Source organism: Pholcus phalangioides, unplaced genomic scaffold (genome assembly GCF_987345545.1).
Source record: "Pholcus phalangioides strain wild (caught in Gottingen) unplaced genomic scaffold, Ppha-v1.0 ptg000003l_1, whole genome shotgun sequence".
Taxonomy (NCBI): domain Eukaryota; kingdom Metazoa; phylum Arthropoda; class Arachnida; order Araneae; family Pholcidae; genus Pholcus; species Pholcus phalangioides.
The window spans coordinates 6,993,102-7,017,661 of NW_028301596.1; the positions used below are offsets into that span (position 1 = coordinate 6,993,102).

At 36.5% G+C, this 24,560-nt stretch overlaps 1 protein-coding gene across 3 annotated transcripts; it reads right to left on the minus strand.

Moving 5' to 3' along the window:
• Positions 1-7: 7 nt before the first annotated feature.
• Positions 8-17,707, minus strand: LOC149087977 (uncharacterized). Of its 3 annotated transcripts, none has more exons than XM_089243300.1 (18): positions 17,641-17,707; positions 13,965-14,082; positions 11,651-12,521; positions 10,467-10,569; positions 8,802-9,236; positions 7,960-8,113; positions 7,145-7,453; positions 6,739-7,026; positions 6,409-6,599; positions 6,154-6,208; positions 5,830-5,882; positions 5,509-5,675; positions 4,854-5,017; positions 3,356-3,579; positions 2,306-2,406; positions 1,042-1,245; positions 601-824; positions 8-311 (listed from the first exon to the last, which is right to left on the minus strand). In XM_089243300.1, exons 2-18 carry the CDS (start codon positions 14,067-14,069, stop codon positions 126-128), a joined length of 3,834 nt encoding a protein of 1,277 aa, XP_089099426.1. In that variant the 5' UTR covers positions 14,070-14,082; positions 17,641-17,707; the 3' UTR covers positions 8-125. The 3 variants fall into 3 exon arrangements, with proteins under 3 accessions (XP_089099426.1, XP_089099417.1, XP_089099433.1); XM_089243291.1 differs by having other exon boundaries at positions 17,498-17,692; XM_089243307.1 differs by lacking the exon at positions 8,802-9,236 and having other exon boundaries at positions 17,498-17,665.
• Between the last annotated feature and the right edge of the window lie 6,853 nt (positions 17,708-24,560).

Below are 24,560 nucleotides of genomic sequence, written 5' to 3' on the forward strand. Positions count from 1 at the left end.
TCTGATATTAAAAACTCAATTTATTATTCATTTTATTTTTTTACAAAATTTTTATTTAGCCTAACTCTGGCAAATGAGATTATGAACTGAATAGATTTTTTCTCACTATATGAGTCGACCAATGACTAAGTAATGTTGTATTTGGTTCGAAGTTCCAGTATCATCATCTTCTGTTCTTCAGAAACAGGGCCCTCACCACGAACATCCCACCGGCGACTTAGCAGAGATGCAAATCCAGATTCCGTCAGGCCAAGTATGGGTAGGTGACTTAGCAGAGCTTCCCACGGGAGTTTTGACAGATATTTTGCAGTCTAGGTGGAAAATAGTTAAGTGTTATTATCTTGCAGTCCAAAACCACTGGTCTAACACACATTAATGTTTTGCGAGATATTATGACTCGTGAATTTTAGTCTTCATATATTTTTGAAAACCTGTATCTTTATACAATGACTTTGTTTTTGTAATATTATTCTTTTAATATTTAAAATCTTATTATTTAAATTGTGTCACATCTATACCTAGATAAATTTCCATTTAAAAAAACTCCTATACATAAATTCATACTTCAGTTAATCAACTGCATATTTAAAACTCACTCACCTCATTAAACTTGCAATCACCAAGTTTATCAAAATGTTCAAAAGGATTAAAATCAGGTACTTGTTGAGCATTTTCTATGAAACTGTTAACATCCAAGTTCATAGAAATATTTGATTGACTTCTCTCATCTAAGACATCACTCAGTGATTCTTTTGTAAAAGTTTGGTTCATTGCTGGTAATTCTTTATTTGAATTAGTATCTATCAAAGCAGTAGTGGGTTCTCCTGCAAATAAAAAAAATCACTTTTTAGGATAATTATTAGTTTTTCTTCCTGTAAATGCTTCACACACACACAATCCCCATATAAAAGTTTTTAATAAAGCAAAAACCCTATAAATTTAACAATAAATTTCTGATTCAATATAAATTTTTGTTTGAATTATAAATTTATTGATTGCAATGGAAAAATAGGTATAAAAAGTCTAAATCTAAAAGCTCACCAAGATGAGAGTAATCAGTTGTTTGAACTACTTCATTGTTGAGTTCAACAACATCATTTTGATGATTGTTATCATGTTGCAGGCAGTCAGGCTTAATTGCACTGAACACTGAGTCTGATATCAACTCTGGTATGCCGAGACTTTCTTTTATCCATAGTTCATTGACGATGAGAACTTTTTGCAAGTAAAATAGTGTTTTCATCCCTTTTGAAAAGACGCAAACATAATCAGATTATATTATCATGTCAAAACAATGCAAATGAATATTAATTGAGAAAATCCTTCTTTACATATTACGTTATATAATATGGATTATACTTATACCCAGAGTCATAACATTATTTATGGTGTTGCAAACTACAGAAGAGTCTTTATAATGAACTTGTTCTGAAATTTTTAGTGCAGTCAGTTCTGACACATTTTTCTTTAATTCACCACAAATTTCTCATGAAGTATGGGGGATTGATTTGTATTTGAAATTCTTACATGAATTAAAAATGCCTATAAATATTATCTTTATGAATAATGGGTTTCATTTACATTGCAAACAATTAAATGACTGAATTTCATAATCTTTATATAAGTTGTTTTCACAGCATGAAAATCAGTTTGATCATTTTCATTCATCATCAGTCACAGCAGCATTTACACTTATGCTTTGTATTTTGGCTATTATGAGATATCTTACCTCCCTAAAACCTTATTTCAGCAATGATAAGCCCAGAGGCAGAAGAATATGTGAGGGAGATGGGGCACAGGGGACCTGTGCTCCCCAGTAGATTAAAAATTAGGGAAAAATTATAATATTATTTAAAAAAAAAATACCCTTTTTATAACTATATTAACCAATTTCCATTAGAGAGATATAGATGGCTTCTTCCTCAGCCCGAGATATCAAGGAAACAGTTATTTTCCGGATATTATGCTGAGGTGAGCTCGGAAAGAAAAGTCATCACGTCTCCGCCGGGACTCGAACCCAGGCCCTCTTGTATTCGAGTCCGGGCGGAGACGTGATGACTTTTCTTTCCGAGCTCACCTCAGCATAATATCCGGAAAATAACTGTTTCCTTCAATTTCCATTAATTTAAATGCTTTTTTGGAGGGTGGTTATTGTTCCCAGAGTTGGGGGAGGCACTATACTACCTGCACAAAATCAGAAAAAAAGATTTGACATTTTACAGAGGATTTGGTTATTTCCACTGTGCTGATTATAATGTGGATCAGTAAAATTTATTAAACCAAATTAAGGAAAGGGTTAACTTACCACTGGGTTGACTAAGAATCATTTTCCCTGATAGTCTGACCATTTCATCCTCAACACTGTCTTTCTTTCTTTGTTCTTCTTTGGTACTTTCACAGGATTTTCTGTGAATTTTAATAGTTTGAAATAAAATTGATTTTTTTTTCACTAAATACTAATGGTTTTCTAACTGCAGTCAATGTGCTCGTTATAATGACCATGTATCATAGCAACCATTTCATTATAATGACTACTTCACCAAACACCAACTCTGGCCATATCGCTATATTGCAATTTACTGCCATTAGTGAGATGGGTTGGAAGTGAAGGCGCTGTCTATCGGTGGTCGCCTCGAGTTCGTTAGGGAAAATATCTTATCTATATCCTCCCTCATTATAATGACTGGGATGATGTCTTAAAAACTCTTTTTTTGTATATATGTGTGTGTGAGTATAACAACTTTTAACAATCTTTTTTCAATGGAAGAATGCGGGTCATTATAACTATCACCGACTGTATTGTAAAAAAAAACAGTTTTAAATATATCTAGTGTTACATATACACCATAAAACAGTTCTCAAAGTTTTGTCTTGTGGGGCTCTAGTGGACATATATCCACAACTCCCCAGCATAGTCTAACAAAGAACCACTTCATGGTATTGAATAGGCACTCATTGCACCACCCTGGACAATGGTTGCTGGTGCTCCAAGGGGGCGTGGCACACATTTTGAGAATCACTACCAAAAAATACTATAACAAAACTTTCACAAACTATGCTCAACTTTATTTCAGCTTCTCAGATCAAAACCATTATATAGAAAACAGTCTTGTTACTAGTTATTGCTGGAGACTATATGCATATAACATGTTCCAATTTTTTTTTTACTATGTCATTTAGTTTAAACATAATTCAATCTTATCAGCAATAATTCTTCTACAAAAATTATGGCTATCATTTCAACATTTTATAAAATATATGACAAATGATAAAAAAAAAATTGCTCCGATTGACTGTAACTGAACAAGTACTGAAATATGAATATAAAAAAAAGAGAGAGGGAGATCAATGTAACCTGAAGTTCTTGAAATATCTGGTGATGTGCAGGATATGTCCATCCACTATAGCTATTTGCTCTGCAGATACCCCAGGAGGTATAATGGATTTAAACAGGATCAATTTCAGTGTGTCTGCGATCAAAACCAATAGCTTCTGATATTTCTCCATCGGTTTATAGCCGGTCAACATGTAAAACTTTTCTGGTGTTTTTAAATATGAAAGCAGTGTTGAAACTAACACCTAGTTATCAGAAAATTATCACACATTAAACTAGTGATGGTTGAAACGTAATGAAAAAAAAGCTTTAACAAAGACTGAAATATATGTGACAAGCGGTCGCACGCGTCTCATTTCTTAAATTAATTTTTTTATGGAAAAATGTACATTTTAACTTAATACTTCAATTCACTTGCTTAAATGTGGATTAAAGAAAAACATTGCTTTTATCTATTATTTACGCGATTTCATCTAAAATATATTAACTGAATTGATCATAGTATAAACGGTAGAGAGTGACAATTTTTTTCTAAGTATAAAAGAATGGATATTATACCAAACAGAGATGAAGATGGGTTTTGGAAAGAAAATTCACATCTCTACAGAACATTAAATCACTGTCTCAACATTTGGGAAGTCAGGAGAGGGGTGGACGATCCCCCCCCCCCCCGGAAAAAGTTGAAATGAGAGGCCTGCCACCATCCCCTCACAGTCCAGGCAAGTGCTACAGTACAATGTACCATTAAGCTACATTGAACATTGAAGGACCGGACACACCCCGCTTCCCATCTCAAGGAGATATAAAAGTGTTCCCGAAAGATGGGTGCATCCGGAATTTTATTAAATATGTATATATATATATATATATATATAAATTTGTATAACAGAATAACAAGTCCAATTACAGGAGTATAAATCAACAGAATAATTATGATAAATCATGATCTAAGAATCAAAATCTAAATTGATATTATAGCGTCCTTAAGCTACAGAGACCATTAAGCTACAGAGGACTGGTATTTTCTTCACTAAAGGAGCATATGTACACAAAACAGGACTGCACATGAGCAGTATCCTAGCTCAGCTAACAGCTCCTGCTCTTTCGTTCCCTTTTCCCATGTTCAACCCGGTTCTGACTGCAGCCTTGGGTATACAAAATCAAAGAGAGGCAACGCAATCTCCTCTACCGAATCCATCCAGAGGAGAGCCTCCTAAGTTTGGTGTTTGTCTGATATGCGTTGCTTGCTTGCAATGATACATTTCATGACAGTCGTACACATGTGCATGGAAAATCCCTGCAAACCACTCAAGGACAACATGTAGATGCATTTTAATAATGCATAAAGGTTTCAAATAGCAATGTATGCCGCCATTCAAAAAATTAATTTGGATCAGAAAAATGGACAAATGTTATATGCTGTCATACAAGAATGCTGTGCAGACAATTAGCAATTATGAAAAGTATAACATGCATACATATAGATTATTCAAATGCATGACATTGTCTCACAACGCACCTGTAGTGGAACTGATCGTTGAAATGGCACTGCATCAGATATGTAATTTTCAAAATATTCGTCCACACAAGACAAACTCCATCTCACTGGACTTGGTATAGTGAAGAGGTAAGCGCACATATTTTCAAGTATGTTTCTGATGCATAAAAATGGAGTGCTCCTCACTTAGAAAAGATCCAAAAATGTAAAAAAAAACAGTTACATAAGTTTAATAAAAATAATATTACACAGTTTCTACAATGTGCTATTCTGCGAGGAGGAAAAAAATAGACCATTCATATTGGTCATCTCTTATTGAATGATATTGACTTGAAGAGATTCTGAAATTGCCTGGCTACAAACTTTCAGCTCAACAGGTCTGAGTTTGAAATAGTGTGGAAAATATAGGCTAAATTGGCTTTTAACTGTTGTACTAATTTGAAAACTTCCGCATAAAATTAATGTGGTGTTACACAATTGTATATTGTTCTTGAGTTTACTGATGTAAAAACTGAAAAAAGTTTTCCCGGATAGCGGGATTTTTGAGTAAATAAATCAGTATATTTGAGTCTGTTTTATCACATGCTTATTGGTTACATCATTCTTGAATGCCATTAGAAAATCATCAAATTTTATTCGTAAAGCAATCAGAAAGTGAATAGGACAATTTTCTTACTTTTAATGCATGCACTGAGCAAATCTAAATCAGCAGCATCATCTTCACACGTGCAAGTTATGAAATGGCTGAATCTTTTAGATATTTTTTGCCATGACTGCAGCACATGCTTTGGAGTGAAAATCTTTCCCCATTGCAGGATAAGTGGCAATACATTTTGAAGAATACTGTGCACAAAAATTGAGAGACAATATTGAAAACAAAATTTATTCTATAAATACAATTAACAATATACTAATAAGAAATATTTTTTTAATATATGAATATGACACGAAAAATGTGTACGACTGAAAAAATGCATTTAAATAATGAATATATTACCTTCTATAATAAAGGTCTAAAGTCTTTATGAACCCTTGATACCACCATGGCTTCTAAAATGAAAATTGAAGCAATGGGACAATCAACTTGAGAAATTCTGCAGCAACGATTAATTTTTTTGAGCTATATCTGTTTTACAATATATACTGGCAAATCATAATTTACATAAACTCAATATAAACCTTAACATTAAATAAATGAATTGAACAATTCTCCATAGAAACCTATGGGAAATAATGTTTCAGCTAATGAATGTGATTCTGAAACGAAATCTTTGTTCGATGAAGTAACACTGTTTTTGCATAAAAAAAAGCTTGTAATTACCTGGAATAAGGGATCTGATAACTTGGATTTATCAAATTCTTGCCACCCGTTTGTCCTTGGAAATGAAGTGAAAATAAAAAAATCTCAATTTTTGATGTAATTGGTCTATATTTAAATGCAGTACAAAAAAAACATTTTGAGATTACATGAAGTTTTTAAAAAAAGTTTTTGACATGTTTCCTTTATGCTTGATAAATTCCATTTTTATATAGTTTTCATCAAATTTAAGGCATGGATCTTATGGAGGAAACATACCTTTCAATTACAGGTAACAGAACGCTGCTGATCAGATCTGTGTGACTTTCGTAGTAAGATAACATTTTCAAAATGGAATTAGCCAATTCAGTTTTTTGTCCTTTACATTTATCTTCACTGTCATTTTCTTCAATGTGAGATGCTTGAGACATGATCAGAATTGATAGCGCACATTGGTGTACTGTGAATGCCTGTTCGAATGTAACTACATTCAGAAGCAATTAACACTCTTGAAAACTAGCATTTACATTCATTATATGCATTCAAAATGGTATATCATTATCCATGAGCAAATGATAGAACAGAGGAAAATGGTGTAATACTCCATACCCTGATTAAGGCTTCAATATTAGGTTCCAACCAATGTATACACACAGACGTGTCCAGCCACACTGATACTGTTGACATCAGTAAATCGTTACCAGGCTCTGGGAATAGATTTGTCCTGATCCAAGGTAACCAAGGTGTTATCGAGTTGTATTTCATCAGAACAGACAGAGAAGGAAGCGGGAAGCCTTTGGCAAATGTTGCATGAACATCAGATATTGGAGATGTCAGCACCGTCAAGACAGACAAAAGAGTGCAAGAAAGACTGTGTATCTTTGTCACATATAAAGCCTAAATATTAATAACAAAATCAAGCAAAATCGCAAACAAGCCCTTCCATCTTATTATTTTTCAAACTTGCAGTCATCTTGTACATTATAAAATCCATATTATTGTGTGTGAAACTCACTTGAGTATCCGACTGTCCAGATCCTTCAAAGGTATCTTTCCCAATCAACTGATGAGAAGAATCACAGGCAGGAATCAGCAGCTCACTGATACACAAAAGTATCGTTAAAATATCACTCTGTACCTGAGGTGTACGAGCTTCTGTTGGAGAACTTTGGCCATATCGGCTCGCAAAACAAAGAACAGATTCACATAAAACTCTGGAATAAATTTCTTTTGCGATCGAGTGTGGCAAATAGCATTTCATGTCGGTTAAGATGGCTTTCATGTGCATGTTCCACATCTGAATGCTGTAGGAGACTCGCTCTCCCTGAAATCAATGTTTGTGCTCAAGTAAAGTTTGCGTGATTTTAGTATTTTTGCATAAATTTCATTAAAAATAACTTTGTTTCTCTGTAAATTTAAGACACCCGTTCAAAAACAATAATAACAGAAAAAGAAAACAAATTTTTGAGAAAAAAGAAAACACAAAAGAAAGACTTGTGAAAAAGAATAAAAACTCCTCTTTTTAGTTAACATTATAACATTGACATATTAAACATTGAAGGGCCAGGCACACCCTGCTTTCTATCTCAAGGAGATATCAAAGCGTTTTCCCGAAAGATGGGTACATCTGGAATTTTATTAAATAAGTTATACAATATATATATATATATATTGTTCAGCTATACAAGAGGGAGGGTATAATAAATATTAGGGGTTTACAGTAAGCTAAGGCAGAAAAATTGACTTGAAGCATAGTAATGTGTGTGTGTCACAATATAAATTAAAATATAGTATTTTAGAATGTTACGAGAAAATGTTTGTAATGCTCACATCACAAAATGGCTTGGTATCAGAGAAATCGTAACTTTCAGCATCAAGAAGAATTCCACACTCAAGGTGTTTCATGTGCTCAAGGTAGATCATCTCTATTGAGCCATTGAGAACATCCTCACACATTTTCAGCACAGTTTGTAACTGATTACCACTATTCAAAGTCCAAAAAATGAAAGAAAAAGGAGAAAAATCGTAAAGAAAGAACATTAAAAGCATGAAAAAGACATAGTTTTTGGGGAGGGAATTACATAAGATACAATATTATGTTAAGTAATTTGCAATTTTAACAAATTTATTCAGGATTTTCAGTAAACTGGCTATATGCAGCGATGTTGATATTTTTTTTGGACAGAAAAATTCATTTCTACATCAACGGGGACTCAAACCTACTACAACCCTCCATATGCTTTAAGTGGAAAATACCTTATCTGCTCCTATAGCATAGTGCACTCCTTTGGCGTTGTTCCCCCCCCCCCCCGAAATGTGAGAAAATGACCGAAAAAAGGAAAAAGATGGCCAAATCTATTATTCTATCACTTTGGTCCCTCCCCCCAAATGAAATTTCTGGCTACGCCCCTCAGTTAATACAGTATATCTTGTATTAACAAGGGAAAGGACATCTTTCTTCTACGTAGATATTTATGCAATATTTTGATATGAAAAATGCTCAATGGTTTTGAAATGTGTGCGTTACGAAAATGAAAATTTTTTTTGGTACAGATTATTAATTTTTTATTTATTGTGCTTTCAATTAAAAAGCAGTGCTAAGCAATTCATATCAATTTCTACAAGCATCAAGCAGTTATATCAAGTTATGGAAATGGATAATAATAACTTACGCATCATATCTATCGCTTTCCATGCTTTTTTTATACTTCGTTAGGCAATATTTTAGGAGTTCAGCACTCGATACAGCCTCATATATATTCTTGATTGAAGGTTTCGATGTGGTAACCTGCCTTACATTACTTAAAATGTCTGATAAATGGATATTTACGACATGACAAAATGAGGACTTAAAATGCACAAAGTTTCTACTAGATGCATAAAGCAATGGAAGGAAATGTTCTAACTCGAACACAGTTTCGAATACACTAGGCAATACGTGATGTAACTGGACAGCACATCCCAAATTCTTCATGTTCGACAGGGAGTCACGAAATATTGGAAAAACTTCTTGATCACCAATAGCGTATTTCTCTTGAGTAGTTTGTAGATTTTCTTGAAGTATCTTTTGCATGTTGTTTAACATTCCGAAATTGAGGAAACAATGCCTGTGAAATAAGGGAGGAAGAATCGTTATTTTATATTGTCATTTATACTAGATCCTGAAATAAAACATACTGTTTTGCAATGTGTGCAGCAATTTCGTTAATTTTTATGCTGCATACTTCATTCGATTTCTTCATGGGACAAGTGTTTGTCTAAGATCTCATTTGAAGATCTAATTTAACATCTAATTTGAAGCCCGAAATTTGATCATAGAAGCTCCATTTACAAGTGCAAAATTGGAGGTTTCAGTAGAGATGGTTCGTGTGTGTGGGGTGAATATAAACCAGCTGGACAACTCTTTTTCCCCTTGTAAAAAAAAAAAAAGAGGAAAGGTTTACACACCTTCTTCTTTAGCCAAATTCTTCACTTTCGTGCCCTCTTTCCTATAATCCTTTACAATTTCTCTTCTGTTTCCGAATGAAAGATACATAGTATATATGATAGAGAAAAGTAATTTATATCAATTTTTTTTTTCCTATTGTGGTCAAAACGACCACTATCTGTCGTTCTAGGCAGTTCAAAATTCCTGTCATTCTAGTGTTAAGACAGCCATGTTGAATGAATAATTTTCAATATGAAAACATAAATGCATTTGTCTGTATATTCTCCCATCGGAAAATTAAATAAAATTGCACAATGAATAAGATAAAAAAAATCAACCTCATGGAAGTGAGCCATCATGTGAGAAAAAAATGAAACAGAATGGTAAGCAAAGGGGAGAGGGAAGAAACAAGAACATCATCCAGTCGACTTGCATGAGCACAACACACCATGCCATGGTTTCCCTCGTTTCTAGCGGGATGCTGCTATAAAAAACAAAAACATGCAGCTGTAGTTAACCATCAAGTTTTCCATAGAAGTGAAAAAACTTTATATGCAAACCATCTATGTTTCATACCCTTTTTTCCCCAAGAATCAATGGTAAAAGTCAAACACACTCAAAGATGTATTTTGTCTATTTCTTTGCAAAACAAAGGGGTGGGGGGGGGGGTTCAGCTGTGTTTGATCAATTAGTTATATTCGACCAGCCCTTATATTGGATAAAAAAATTACATGGTGGAAATAGAAAATATTTGAGACCAGTCGTTATAATTAGCATTGACTATAGATGGTATTGTTGTATAGGACAATAGGAGACCTCACCAAATATCATAAATAGCCAAATACTAATATACCAGGAATACTTGAAATGTATGGTGTTTCAACTTGAACATGCAAAAAGTTCTAATTACCTCCACTGCCTTGAAAATGTATCCAAATCGATAGGCATGCAATCAATATTCTGATGGAGAGGTGATGTAGCTGGGCTGTCCGCTGGTAGACTATAGCAAACGCCTAAATTCAAAACCCATTTATGTAATGAATATTAAAATGAAACACCCTCAAGGTTCACAAAATTAAAATAAATCGACAAAGCGAATTCACTTGAAGGTCTATAAGCATGGAAAATTAAAATACATATAATGTAATATAAAGTAGACTCTGGACTATCCAGCCTAATGTGGTGGAAGGGCAGGCCGGAGTTCAATAAATACTCACTTCCTACCTCCACCCATTTACTATCAAAAACATCCTTTTTATACCAAAACCTGCTCTTATTCATATTTTCTGAGCTGCGAGTACTTAATAAATGTTTGTCATGTACTTCTGAGCTGTATAGTTTTAAAAATTTACTACAGAAAAAAGAAGTCCAAGAATAAAAATATTGCATACATTTCAAATAAAAACTTAATTGCAGGAGACAAAATGATATACACTGTGCACAAGTGTTTCTCAACTGACCCGTGAGTACCTTGTAAGGGGGTCTGTGAATTATCTTCATTTACTATTATTACTATTTTACTATTATGCAGGAAGAACACATTTAGTGTTGCAAAACTAATTTAATGCTGGTAATTTCAACATTTACAAGCATTAAATTGTAATTTATTTTGATATACAAATTGTTAAAAAAAGCACACATTTTTTGGATTTCATGGGGAGAGAGGCAGTATGGAAATTGACCTTTGCTACAGGGAGTCTGTGGTGCCTCCACCTTAACTAAAGGGAATCCATTATACCCATAGGTTGGGGACACTGTGGTGCAGTACAAATGTATAAACTTTCAAAATGAACTAAACATTAACGTCAAATATCGGCTAAATTGTTACAAAAACTATGGAAACTTATTTTACTGCTCATTGATGAATAATAAGACAAATGTGAGAAGGCAAATATTGCAATTCATTAATGTACTATTGTTTTTAAACCAGGGCAGATAGTACGGAGGCTAGATAGTCGAGAGTCTACTGCATAAACAAATAGAATAAGTATTTTTCATAAACATGAAATGAAAAAAAGTTGGTCTTAAGCGTGAATTAAATTAATTTCTCAAATCTTTTGGGAAATTTTAACAAAGTCTTAAAATATTATTTACTTTCAGATATTAGCTCCTCCTCAAAGTCATGCACATGTAAATAATCCGCAATGCTGAATTGACCATTTTCTAATGCTTGGACTTGGTATTCAAATATAAATAATGCTTCGATTGTCTTTAATATGGCTGAAATGTATAAAAATCGAAACTTTAAAGAGTCATTTAGGTCTTTGGTTCCGTCTAAAGTTTCTAATGTGAGAGAAATATGATGATTTATTTGTTCTGAAATACAACAAGTCCTGCATGTTTCCTCTCGCTTGGGGTTATTGGTACATTCTAAAATCGCTCTGACTGTAATCGGTAGTTCTAATCGTGTCTGGTACCAATCGGAAACATTCTGGAGAGTACCAGTGAGTTCTTCTATCAGCAACTTGAAGTATGGACTAAATATTTCAGTCCATGAGCAGTTCGCTGGACGGAACTCTCCACTGAATAACAGTAACTGATCCGTACATATACCGTGGAGGCAATCGTTCAGCAAGCACAAATAGCAGCAACTGCTATACTGTTTTTCACGTAGCTGCATTACGTGCTGTTCTTGATATAGTCTCCATGCAAGTTCTTGCTCGTAGATGGCTTTCAAAAAACTTATGTGGCTTCTCATGCACGAGACGTTTGTGGGGATAACGGAGGTGAAGATTTCAGTTTGACTACAGAATTGTTGTGTAGAAAACTGGTGTAGATGATGAACAAAGAAATCCCAGAAATCTGTTACATCGATTTGTTCCGAGTTGAGCTGTTGTGAATTTTTCCCACAACAACACTCTTTAACCGTATTCGACAGTAATTTGATGCTGTTTTGCTCTCTGAATTCTTGAATATGTGAAAGATAGAAGTCTTCTAAACCCTCACAGGAATGTAATGATGCCAGCTGGAAAAATAACAATAGAAATATGTAATATAGATGTTATGTAATAAATCTAAAAAGGTTCCCTAAATATAATTTTAAAAAAATCCTTAAGTTAGAAGTTGAAAAATCCCATGTCGCCATGGCAACTAAAAAACTGATACAGGTGCTTAAAATTTTCTGTGCATGATTACTAGCTCAGACACAAGAAAAACGCTTGGCTCCTAAAGTACTTGTTTGCACCTCAATGTTTTTTCTAGATTTGTGAAAAAAAGAAAAAAAAAGCTCTGCCTTAGAGTTCTTCAAGGAAGTGTCTTTGGCCCTATACTTTTCTCAATCACTCTTTATCTATAAGCTCTATCAGGGTATCGATGGGATTGTCAGCAAATTTGCAGATGACGTGAAGCTAATGAAGGGTAGTCAGGAATCAAAGCGATAGGGATTTGCTCCAGATCAACTTAAATAGGATTTTATCATGGCATTTAGCATTGACAAGTGCATGGTCGCTCATTTTGGTTCAAACAATCCATGTTTCTCTTACGAATTGAATGGTGTCAATATCCTGGATGCAACTAAGGTCACCGATTTGGGAATTCTCATTGATGAGCGGCTTAGGTTTCCTGAACATTGTTCAGCTGTGTTCAAAAAAGCCAATAGAATGCTCAGTTTCATCTTCAAAAATATCTCTTTGCATTCTCCTAAAGTCATTCTCCCACTTTTCCGAGGTTTATTTTGTCCTGGACTGGAATATGCTGTAAGGTTCTGGAAACCATACCTACAGAAGGACATAGACTTGGTTGAAGGGGTGCAGACAGAGAAGAGCTACACGTATCCTTGTTGGCACATGGGGGCTTCAGTTATGAAGAGACACTTCATTTTTTAAATATGTTCACATTGGAAAGATGCAGGTGTCAAAGGGGGGGGGGATTTAACGGGATGGATAGGATGGACCATGAATTATTAATACACCGTCAATCGACTGCTTTGACAAGGGGGCACCATTATCAATTGGTAAGGGACAATTCTAGGTTGTGGTGTCTCAAGGAATTTTTCTCTAACAGGGTTGTTATTAAATGGAATAACATAACCCTGGGGGGGGGGGGGGGTAGTAAATTCTAACACAATTGACATGTTTAAAAAGAAATACGATAAACATGTTGGGGTAAATCGAGAATCTATCCATGCTTAGAATAAGGCAACCATAAACATTTTTTATGGACATTGTATAATATTTATCATTTATGTAATTTTTATAATTGTACTTTTGATTGAGTTGCTGTATCTTAGAAATATATATGACATCCATATTTGTTTTTTATGGGCATCTTTCTCTCAGCCGCCTCATAGGGCATTTTGCCTGTTGTTTTTTGCCTTTGTATTTGTATAATTTGAGCATCAATAATAATCAAAAAACTTACTATTGTAAAAATGCATTAATTAACAATGGTTAAACACAAAAACACATACCGCTTCTTCCAAGAACTTATAAATTTCAGATTCATGATTTTCTTCATTTACGATTTCTTCTTTCTTCGATTTGAGGATGCCTAGGAACTCTAGCGTTTCTTTCATCACGTCTTTTATTCTGAAAAAAAAAAAAAATTAGAGGCACTATACAATAATGAAAACCAGTTTTTTTCAGTTCCTCGTTGATAATTTGAAAACACTGATATATTGGATCACCCACAAAATAAATAATTTTTTCAGTTGAGAAAATTATTACAGTGAAATCTTGATTTAACAATACTCTGCGGACCAAGAAAAAAAAGTAGTAGAGGGATTATCGTTATATCCAGAGGCAGCAGTTTTACATTAGAGTATAGACATTTCCAAACAAGACTTGAAAAAATATCATTGCAGAAGGATTTATCATTACATCAAACATTGTTGTGGTGACGTTTCATTGTATTATTTTTTATTGTCATATTACTTATAACACATATCATACTCATAGAACATCATTCAAGGGTTTAGAAAACTTGCTTAAAATATGCATTGGACATTGAAGGACCGGACACACCCCCACTTCACATCTCTCTCTGAGATATCAAAGTGCTCCCAATGGATGGATGTATCTGGAAATTTTATTAAATAACAAGTAACCTAGAGCCGCTTCTGACAAAGGCAATAAAAGTAAATTGATTAGTGGCATCAACAATTTTGCTTAAAATATACAGTACTTTTTGTCAGTACATATGAGTATACCAGCTGAGTTAGATGTCACTGTCCCTTGTATAGTTTCATTCAGCATATAGGCCTATGTGCTCTGAGAAAAAAATTTTTGTTGCTTCTGCAGCATAGTGGTCCAGCGGACAAGTCTGGATTGCCAGGGGATAGTTAGTTTGATTTCCGGCAGAGGTAGTCAATTTTTTTCCTGCATTCATCTTCGAATAAGCCTGTTGTCCATGAATAGCAGAAAATGATACCATCACTCTCCGCTAAGAGAATATTTATTATTTACTGTTGTTAGCAATTGTTTTTCTGCATGGTGTTTTTTTCTTCACAAACTCAATGTTTTGCGGGTTTATCATCTTGGACAATATTTTTCATATCAAGGCTTTAACAACTGGCAGATGTGAAGCCTTGCGAGGAATGCACACCTTCTCGCATACTAGATGAGCGCACTAGACCTATGCTACAGCAGCAACAAACTCTTCCCTTCGCGCTTGTGTGCACTGAATAGGGCCCTATACAGACAGTCAGACTTAACTCGGGCCAAAGCTCACAATTGCTGATACTTCCACAAGATTGTGACTATCTGAAGATGATGTCACCCTCCACTGATCAAATGAAGGGTTAAACAACTTAATCCATCTTTGCATAAGCCATCTTCCGATAAGTCGTCATTTGGCCTGAGTTAGATCTCATAAATGGCCGCATTCAATGCACCCAAGCTCCTAGGGAGAGATTCGTTGTTTTTGTAGCATAGTGGTCTACCACACTCATCCAGTAAGTGAAAAAGTGTGAGCAGGGGCGGACTTAAGTATTTTGCAGCCCCTCTAAACCATGAACACCCTAATGCAAGTTATATTGGCACTCGATAATGAATGTTAAATATTATTTCATGGTTCAACAATATTCAATTGTCAATAATATAATATCGATTCAACAATAAGTTTGGGTGATAGTGCCCGCTGCCCAGCGGAAAAATTTCAAGTGTGTTCCTGGTCACTTAAAGGTTGGGGGGGGGAGGGCTGTCAAGCTAGAGAACCAATTGTCTACCCAGGGCCACAAATATATAGTCTTTCAGCCAGGAAAGCATGAATTATTCCTCCCTCGTATCATTTTGAATAGTTTTAAATGAAGAATTTGGCATCCCTATCTGGTCCAACGCCTGGGACACTAGATCCACTTACATCCTTCTCTTGGCTTGGGGGAAGGGGGTTCTGTGAAACCCCTAGGCCAGAGGACTCGATGTCTCAATTTTAGAGTTCCGGGACAGAATTTTAAGAATTTCTAAATGCTTTGTTAAGAACGCCCAAGTCAAAATATGTAATATATCAAATGTAATCAAAGTATTTTTACCCTATTTTGTGGCCCCTAAAATTTAGCAGCCCGGTGCTACTGCACCCTTCGCACTTGCTTAAGTCCGGCCCTGGGCGTGGGTTAGATTCCCTGAAAAAGGCAGTTGAATTTTATTTTCTCTCTTATGACTTCATCTTTACGCAAGCCAGTTGTTGAAACCTTTTATGATCAGTGGAGAGTGACAAAATCTTCACATATTTTTCGTGCCCAAGCAAAGTACTATAGTCATTTTACTCCTTTAGACTCAATTACATAGGGTGTCTACCAGCCAAAGAATGCTTGTGGTCTTACTCAATGCTACTAAAGTTACTCTGTGTAGTAATGTTATCCAGTACAAACTTGCTGCCCACTCTGCAGGTGTGAGCATGGCCCCCACAACCTGGAACACACTGCCCACTAGGCTGATATCCATTGCGGGTCCCACAGTCACACTTTTTACAGGCATTTTTATAGTTAATGTATAGCATGAAAAATTCACCATTGTTGCAGTGGTGATCGGCAGAAGTTGTTTTTCTGCGGTTTCCGATTTCAAGATACAAATGGGAGAGCTGATCTCTCCGTTAAAAAGTCTAGCTGCAGAGAGCAACAGGCCTACAATGGTATAATTATTCCTTCATTACACTTCACTGACTATGAGTTGCGAAAAACTCATAGTTTAAAAAAATTAATTGCAGATGGCAGTACTACACATAACAAGCATTACACAGAAACAAACTTCGCGGAATGCTTACTATTCTTACACACAAATTCCAACATGTATCAATTCGTTAGAAGTTCCGCAGAGGAATATGGATGAGGTGCATGTCTGGCTTATTAGTAGTAGTAGCATGAAAAAGGAAAAAATGATGAGAATTGTCCATGGCCCCAGGGCTAGAGCGATGTCAGCCCCGCCCTTGTGGAGGGAGATGGGTGCGGTAAAATTACTTTCTTCTCACTCACCGCTGTCTTTGTTATCTCCCAGTTGCAATATGGGTGTGGTAACTTTTTCTCTTGCTTTGGCTCGCAATAAAATATAAAGACGGGAATGAAAAACTTGCTCGCTTCTCTAGAAAGCAATTTTACTAGTCATGTGCATTGAGGCTTACTGGGCTGGAAGTTGAAAATGGTTCGCTCGCCAGCTACTTTACTCGTTGGGGAATACCTGGCAAACCAATGCAATTGAGCTTTTGATCGGTAATCGGGGAGGTGGTTGTAAATCTACCAGAGACAACATGCATTACATTTCTCTCAAACCACGAAGACTTCCACTGTGTATGCCTTTTTGAAACATGGTATAATTTCCTTATTTTTTTCAATTAATTTCCCTGATTGAAAAATAAAAACATCATGAAATTTAGTGTTGTTGGAACAAGGTGTTGAAGAGAGATGACTTAAAAAATCACTGTTTCAAACAAATTTGTTTTTAAAAATGAAATCACAATTTAAAACCAACATTGTTGAATTATATTCAAAATATTCTAAATACCATGACTTACCTCTGATCAATTTCACCGAGAGATTCGGTAAAATATTCATCATCCTCATCTTCGGATGACATTTTTAAGGCACTAGATGAAAACAATTAAAAATGAATAGCAATAACCCATACCACATAACTTGAAACAGTTTGTTTACATACCGTTGCTTAGTTACGCGGTGTCACGGCTGACTATATTCCCCTCCAGAAAGATGAGAGGAATCTCTCAAAAAGAAATTTGGCTGCATAATTGGCGATGTTCCGAATTTGAAAGATAATATGACGCATTTTTTTTTTCCAGATAAAATATGGTCACAGTTGTTTTACTAAAGTACTTTGTTTTGAGCGCTTCTTTGGATGTGTGAAAAGAACTGAACATTTTGTTTGATTCAGTTCAGTGGCAGCAGCACCAATAATATATATATATATTTATTATATATCTACTCTATAATATAAAATCACAAACTCGAAAAGGGGCTGTTGCTAAGCAACCGAGTGACGGAAGTGGGCGAAGTTTTTGAGTGACGGAAAAACGTAACAGATTTCCGTTACTCAAAAACTTCGCCCACTTCCGTCACTCGGTTGCTTATGGCGAGCCGCCAAACCAGCTTTTCAGGGCCCCTCTGTGGTTAATTTATAGTGTGAAAAATCAAAAAGTGATAAGATCGTTCTGGTCCTGTCAGCCAGGGCCGTCTCTATTCTAGTCGGTAGAATAGAGACGGCCCTGTGTCAGCCCTGCCCTTGGGGGGGGGGGTCATGCCGAGAGGTATGTATATGTATAATATAAATGTAACAACAGTGCTCCCAAAACACAGGGTCGGGGTACCCGGGGGGGGGGGGTTGTACGTATGCCTTCATGGGAAAGTTAAAAGTTTTCATTTCCATGGGCCCTTGATGGATCTCATTGTTTTCTTGCTGCTTTAACGTTGAAACATTTGCGATAGCGGAAGCACAAGATATATCCAGTCTGGGGGCTCCAAAAAATTTGCGAATTCGGTCACGGGTAGTTGCGTGAGTGGTCCTGGATTTTATTCGTTGGTAAAACGAGTACAAATGAAAATGTTTCCTGGGGCCCTGGATTTTATTCGTTGCAAAATTGAAAAAAATGAAAAATTTTCGTGGCCCTTTACAGGGGTGTGTCCGACAAGCTTCCAGGTCAGTGCTCCATGGGAATGTTGATAGGTTCTAATTTGGGGCCCCTGGATGTATCCCATTGATTTTTGTTGTTTAACATTGTAAAATTTGCCACACATCGGTAGCCCGAGATATATCCAGTGTGGGCCCCACTAAAATTCAGCGAATTGAATCTGGGGCCCCAGTTTCTGGGGGGTGCTTGATGAATCTCATTTGTTTTTTGTTGCTTTATCATAATTTTTAGTAAAATTCGCTTCTTCAGTAAGCTGGTGCTTTCACACGTCTCCTTCCATAGCACGCTGATGAAGTGGGACGAAATAAACAAGATATGTTGTGAAGAGAAGTGGGGGGCCCCCTGCCGAGAGCCCCCCTAGTATATATATATAATATTGGTGTTGCCATCTAACTTAAGAACGAAAAATGATTCATGCGGTGAATATATATCACAAGGGGAATCCTTTGTCGTCTGCTGTTTTCAAGGTACTTTGTTTTGAGCGTGTCTTTGAATGCCATGAAAAGAACTGAACATTTTATTTGATTCAGTTTAGTTTTTGGGCATCACTTGTTGGGAACCAAACCGACCGATATCGTCTGCTGGAGATTCACTTCTTCATATCATCAGTCGTTTCTTATCCTGAAACTAGATGGCAGCACAAATATCATAGATCAAAGTAGGAAAACTATTTTCACCACTACTCCTAGGCAAACCCGGCTTAAAGCCCGGTTTTCCTAGGAGCAGGTTTCCTGTGTCGCGCGCAACGTGATTCACCCAGCGCGACACACCGTCCACTCACCAATATATAATAAGCAGCATGACTGTTTTCCTACAGAGCGCAATACTGCTCACGACGGCGCTTTACGTCGGGCGAGATTGGCCGACTGCTTCTGGAGGAGTCAATTGCGTCGTGCGCCGCGGTTTTGCCGATATTCTCTTCACTCTTGTGTGTTTTCTTTTCCTTCCCTTCAAACCGGAGCATGCAGACGACAGAGTAGCTGATGCCAAAGTCATATACTTTATGTAGCCGCCCTGATCTGATGCGCCTCGCTAGGAAAACACAAACGCGTAGCTTGATTATGTAACTCGTTTCTGTCGGCGCGAAATAGTCTAATTCGGTTCACGCTGCGTAACAAACCTATTCCTAAGAATAAATGTTTGCGCAGCGTGAACCGAACTGTATAATTTCGCTTTGGCAGCAACGCATTATATAATCACGCTACGCATTTGTGTTTTCCTAGCGTGGCGCATAAGATCAGGGCGGCTATATAAAGTCGGGTTTTCCTATGAAAGGGTTTTCTACAGCGCGCTCTGCGTGAAATCGCTGATTGGTTAAAAACCTGAAATTCACGTTTTTTAACCAATCAGCGTTTTCACGCTGCACACGTTGCAGGTAACCTGCTCGTAGGAAAACCCGGCTTTATAGTATATGGCCTTGGCATCAGCTACTCTGTCGACTACATGCTCCGGTTTGAAGGGAAGGGAAAGAAAAGCAGTCGACCAATCACGCCCGACGTAAAGCGCCGTCGTGAGCAGTATTGCGCTCTGTAGGAAAACAGTCATGCTGCTTTTCTTATTGGTGAGTGGACGGCGTGTCACGCTAGGCGAATCACGTTGCGCGAGGCACAGGAAACCTTTTCCTAGGAAAAAAACCCGGCTTTATGTGATTTTTCACTGATATCAGTTCTTGGTTTCACCAGGGGGACGCGACAGGCCCCCAGCCCTTATGGGGATAGATGGCCCGCATAAGGGCCAGTTAATCCCCGAAAAATTTCTATTCTGGTTCTGGTATCAGTTCTTGGCCACTTTACTCGTATTTGGCATCTCTTTTGGCAATGTCCCGTATTTTCTCGTGTTTGGCAAATGCAGTCCTTTCTCCCATATCTTTGCTCTTGACCTAGTAGTTGACATTGAGATAGGCTCATTGGAGTTGGTTGGAGCTAATAAAAAGCTAATTAATTTAAACCCTTCAAATATGCTCGCCAGAGTGGTTGGTGAAAAATATATGTCACTAGCAAAATCTTGGTACAAGTATCGTTTCAAATTTATTTCCAATTATACTCTTAATTTCTGTATATCTTACGTTTATATTCAAATGAATTCATTGGCGTGTTTTCAACAACTTTGTTCAGTTTTTTGGTTGGTAAATTCTCATCATTCTATGGCCGTAATTTGGCGACTTCCTTTTCATCGCCATTTTACTTAGGACTTGGCGACACAAAAATAAAACCAACTTTTCCTATTTGATACTATCTTCCTGATGTACAGCTACATACAAGTGATGTGTCTGTTCGGTGAAGATTGGCGGTACTGTCATATTTGGCGGAAATGATAAAAAAAATAAGTTGCATATGTGAAAATGTATTTTAGAGAGAGGTACGTGTCAAAATTTTGGCATCAACTGGCATGAATTCAAGTAAATGTTGGCGAAAACTACCACAGTTAGTTGGATTTGTAAGCAAGCTCCAAGATCATTGGCTATGATTCCGTAAGCAAGGTTGCTGCCCAGTTGGTGGTTTCTCTCCGTTTCTGTCACAATAGTTTACCTTTGGCATGGCAGAGTGGTAAGGTGCTCGTCTATCCCCATGAAGTCATGTCTGCGGGTTCGATCCTGAAGAAGGTCATAGATAAGTCCTTACTTAATCTGAGGTGACCCACCGATAGATGGTGCCTTCATTTCTGACTAACTCGGCCAGTATTAAATTGCTGTATGATATGAATAGAGGCAGTGTGCGGTAAAGTAGTAGTTTACGTTTGGTGAGCGAAATGCTTTTCAAGCAAACATACTATCCTATCTTTTCAGCACTAATTTCCACTATTGTTAGTTCTCATTACTCGAATATTAAAAATAATGGTTTATTAACTTTCTTCATAAATGAATATTCTTTAATCTGATGAGAAAACACTTCAGTTTTTAACCAAAGTTGGTATTTTCCACAGTGAAATAAAGTAAAATTTCCCAAAGTGCACTGCTAAAATGTTGCTCGATAGCAATCGGCACGAAAAGTTTGGTTGGCATTGCATTTGTATAACTAGGTATTCAAAATTTACCTAGGGGTTGTGTGATTCCTGTGTCCAACAGATCGTTCCAGTTGACCTCCTTGCGATGTGCTAGTTTTTGTTTTTTGCAATGAAATTACCGGTAATATTTCCTACACACTGTTTTCTTGGCCGCCATCTTCAACTGTGAGATTTCGGGTGATTAAAAAAGAATTCTGAATCGCTAAGAGGACAAAATCGTGGCACAAACGGAAGTCACTGATTTGGGGGAGAGAGAGCAAGCTCTCCCAATAGAATCCTAGACAGATCATCATTTTACTTCCAAATGAATACAGCTTCTAAAGTGAAATGTACCAGTAGCACAACTCATCTTGTTTAGATGGTTGTGAATTCCATTAATGCTGTATATTTCGTATACTTTATGTTGCCAAGTTTTTTACTGCTCAAACAATGGTATGTCGTGAACATCATCTTCTGGCACAGTATTAAGTGAGTGACTTTAAAATGTCACTGGGTGCTCCTATCGTTCTACCGGTAACCCTAACAGATAGCGCTAAATCAGCCTGGCAACAAAAAAAAATAAAAATAGTTGCCAAGCACTTTGTTATAACAAAATTTTGTTATAAAGGAATTCTAGGTTTTTGCATTGTTATGTAAACTTGTCTGGGGGATAGAAAAGTGTTAAATTTTTGATTTTTGCTATAACAGTATTTGTTAAAATGGGATTCGACTGTACTATTAAACCACACATGCACCTCATCCGTATATATTTTTCTTCTGAACTTCTAATGAATTGGTGCATGCTGGAATGTGTGTGTACTACTTGTGAATCTAATGAGAAGTCTGTTTCTGCGTAATGCTTGTGATATGTAGTGCTGCCATCTGCCATCAATTTTTCTAATTATGAGTAAATTTTAGTGATTGAATAATTGTGTAGTTGTAGGCCTGTTGCTATCTGTGGCGAGACTTTTTAATGATGAGATCTGTTTGCATGCCAGTCTTAAAATTGGGAACAACTGAAAACCAACTTCATCCAATCACTACTGGTGATAGTGGGGTTCGAACCTAGGTTCTCGTGATGAGAGTCTGTCACTATGACCACTCTACCACCACAGCAGCAGCATCAGTATATCGTAAATTAGGAATTTTCAGTGAATTTCTCTGTGACGATTAACTGGGCTTATGCATTGACCATAGACTTAATTATGCATGCTATTCACTTGAAGTATGGTTGACTATCTTTGTTATATAAACATTTTCTTCGTTATTGATTCATGCTTTATATTACAGGATGAGGACAGGTGTGACGTTTTCTACTGTCGCTGCTTTGGGTGGCTTATATCTTACTGATTGGAAAGTATTCGTCACATATATACCGTTTTACAGAGGAAAATTTTTGGAACCTGAAGAATAAAACCCAGTGTAAGCTTTTTTTTTTAAAACTTTTGTATTCTTTTTAGGTGTCTCACTTTAAGACTGTAGTGTAAACAGAGTCTAATTACCCTTATTGTATGAGAGGATGAAAGAGCTGTTCCAAACTGTGCCGAAATGGTTCCCTTGCTACAAGGAGCACCAAAGAGCGGAGTCTCTGAGTATTTGCACCGATATTGGTTTGTAATGCGGGTTGTTTTGAAAGTGCAGGCAGGTTTTCTGACTTTGACAACAGGCATGGATCCAGAGGGGTGTGCTCACCCCTTCCAAAGGCCGAATAATATGAAAAAATTGGTTGCCAGTAAAATATGGGATAATTGAATAAACTTACACAAAATAGCGCACAAAAGTCCCACGTTATTAGCTAAAAATATATGGAAATAAAACACCATACAGCTGTTTCGGAGCTACTGTAGCCCCTTCTTCAGTGGAAAATGAATTAAAAGTGAAAAAAAACCTGTTACAACGCAGGTCACTAGCTAAAAATGATAGCACATGGTTACACTGATCGTGGCGAGAGAAAGATGGTGGTGGTGGTGATCATGAAACGATTACATGGGCTGGAAGGGGTAAGTTAAGGAACAGCTTTGGTATAAGGGACATGCCAAATTGGCGACTTTTTTCCGGCGATAAGTTGCCATCGTTGGCGCACTCTGGTTCGGTGTTGTTCTGCTGGGTTGTCGCTGTTCTGGAAAATTCTGCCAGGCGGCGTTAGTTGTTGTAGCGCGTCTTTTCAAACAGTCGTACAGCCATTTTGTCGTTTGTGCTTGTTGTCGGTTGTGTCGAGTGTTTGGATTACATTTTCGTCGCTGGTCAGGTTGTATTGTTCCCTTTTTTTTTCCTTTATTTAAACACAGTGCCCATATTTTATTTATACCCTGATCGCTTTATTATTTAAACAATGCCCGGGCTTTATTTAAACCCAGATCGATTTATTATTTAAACAATGGCCCGGGTTTATTTAAACCCAGATCGATTTATTATTTAAACAATGCCCGGGTTTTATTTAAACCCTGATCGATTTATTATTTAAACAATGGTCCGGGCTTTATTTAAACCCAGACCGATTTATTATTTAAACAACGGTCCGGGCTTTATTTAAATCCAGATCGATTTATTATTTAAACAATGCCCGGGTTTTATTTAAACCCTGATTGATTTATTTTTATCCAGAGTTTTATTTTTTAAACAATCCAGAGCTTATTTTTGTTTATTGTTTTTTGCTGTTTTCTATGCTGGCGATTTTTTTTTTTCTGGCGCATGTAGTGTCTGGCGGCTATTTCTCGGACCGTTGGACATATTTGGCGTGAGAAAAAAAAGTCGCCAAAAATCGCCAATCTGTCCCTTATACAAAAGCTGTTCCTAAGTTAAGGTATTGAGACCATATCTCGGAGCAAAATGGGGTGCTGGAAAAATCTTTAACCAAAGAAGAAGTGTTGATGTGAATATGGAGCACTTCAAAGAAATCTCGGTCGAGGGGTAGAGAGCATTTCTAAATTATTTTGGCAGAGTTAAAGTCAAA

Excerpts from the sequence above, each read along its gene's own strand:
- LOC149087977 (XM_089243291.1), bottom strand. The coding sequence starts at position 17,559 with ATGTCATCCGAAGATGAGGATGATGAATATTTTACCGAATCTCTCGGT. Across the intron at positions 5,883-6,153 it reads TATCAGATCCCTTATTCCAG|AAGCCATGGTGGTATCAAGG; the intron begins GTAATTACAAGC and ends TTTTCATTTTAG. Across the intron at positions 1,246-2,305 it reads GATTCTTAGTCAACCCAGTG|GGATGAAAACACTATTTTAC; the intron begins GTAAGTTAACCC and ends TCTTTTCAAAAG.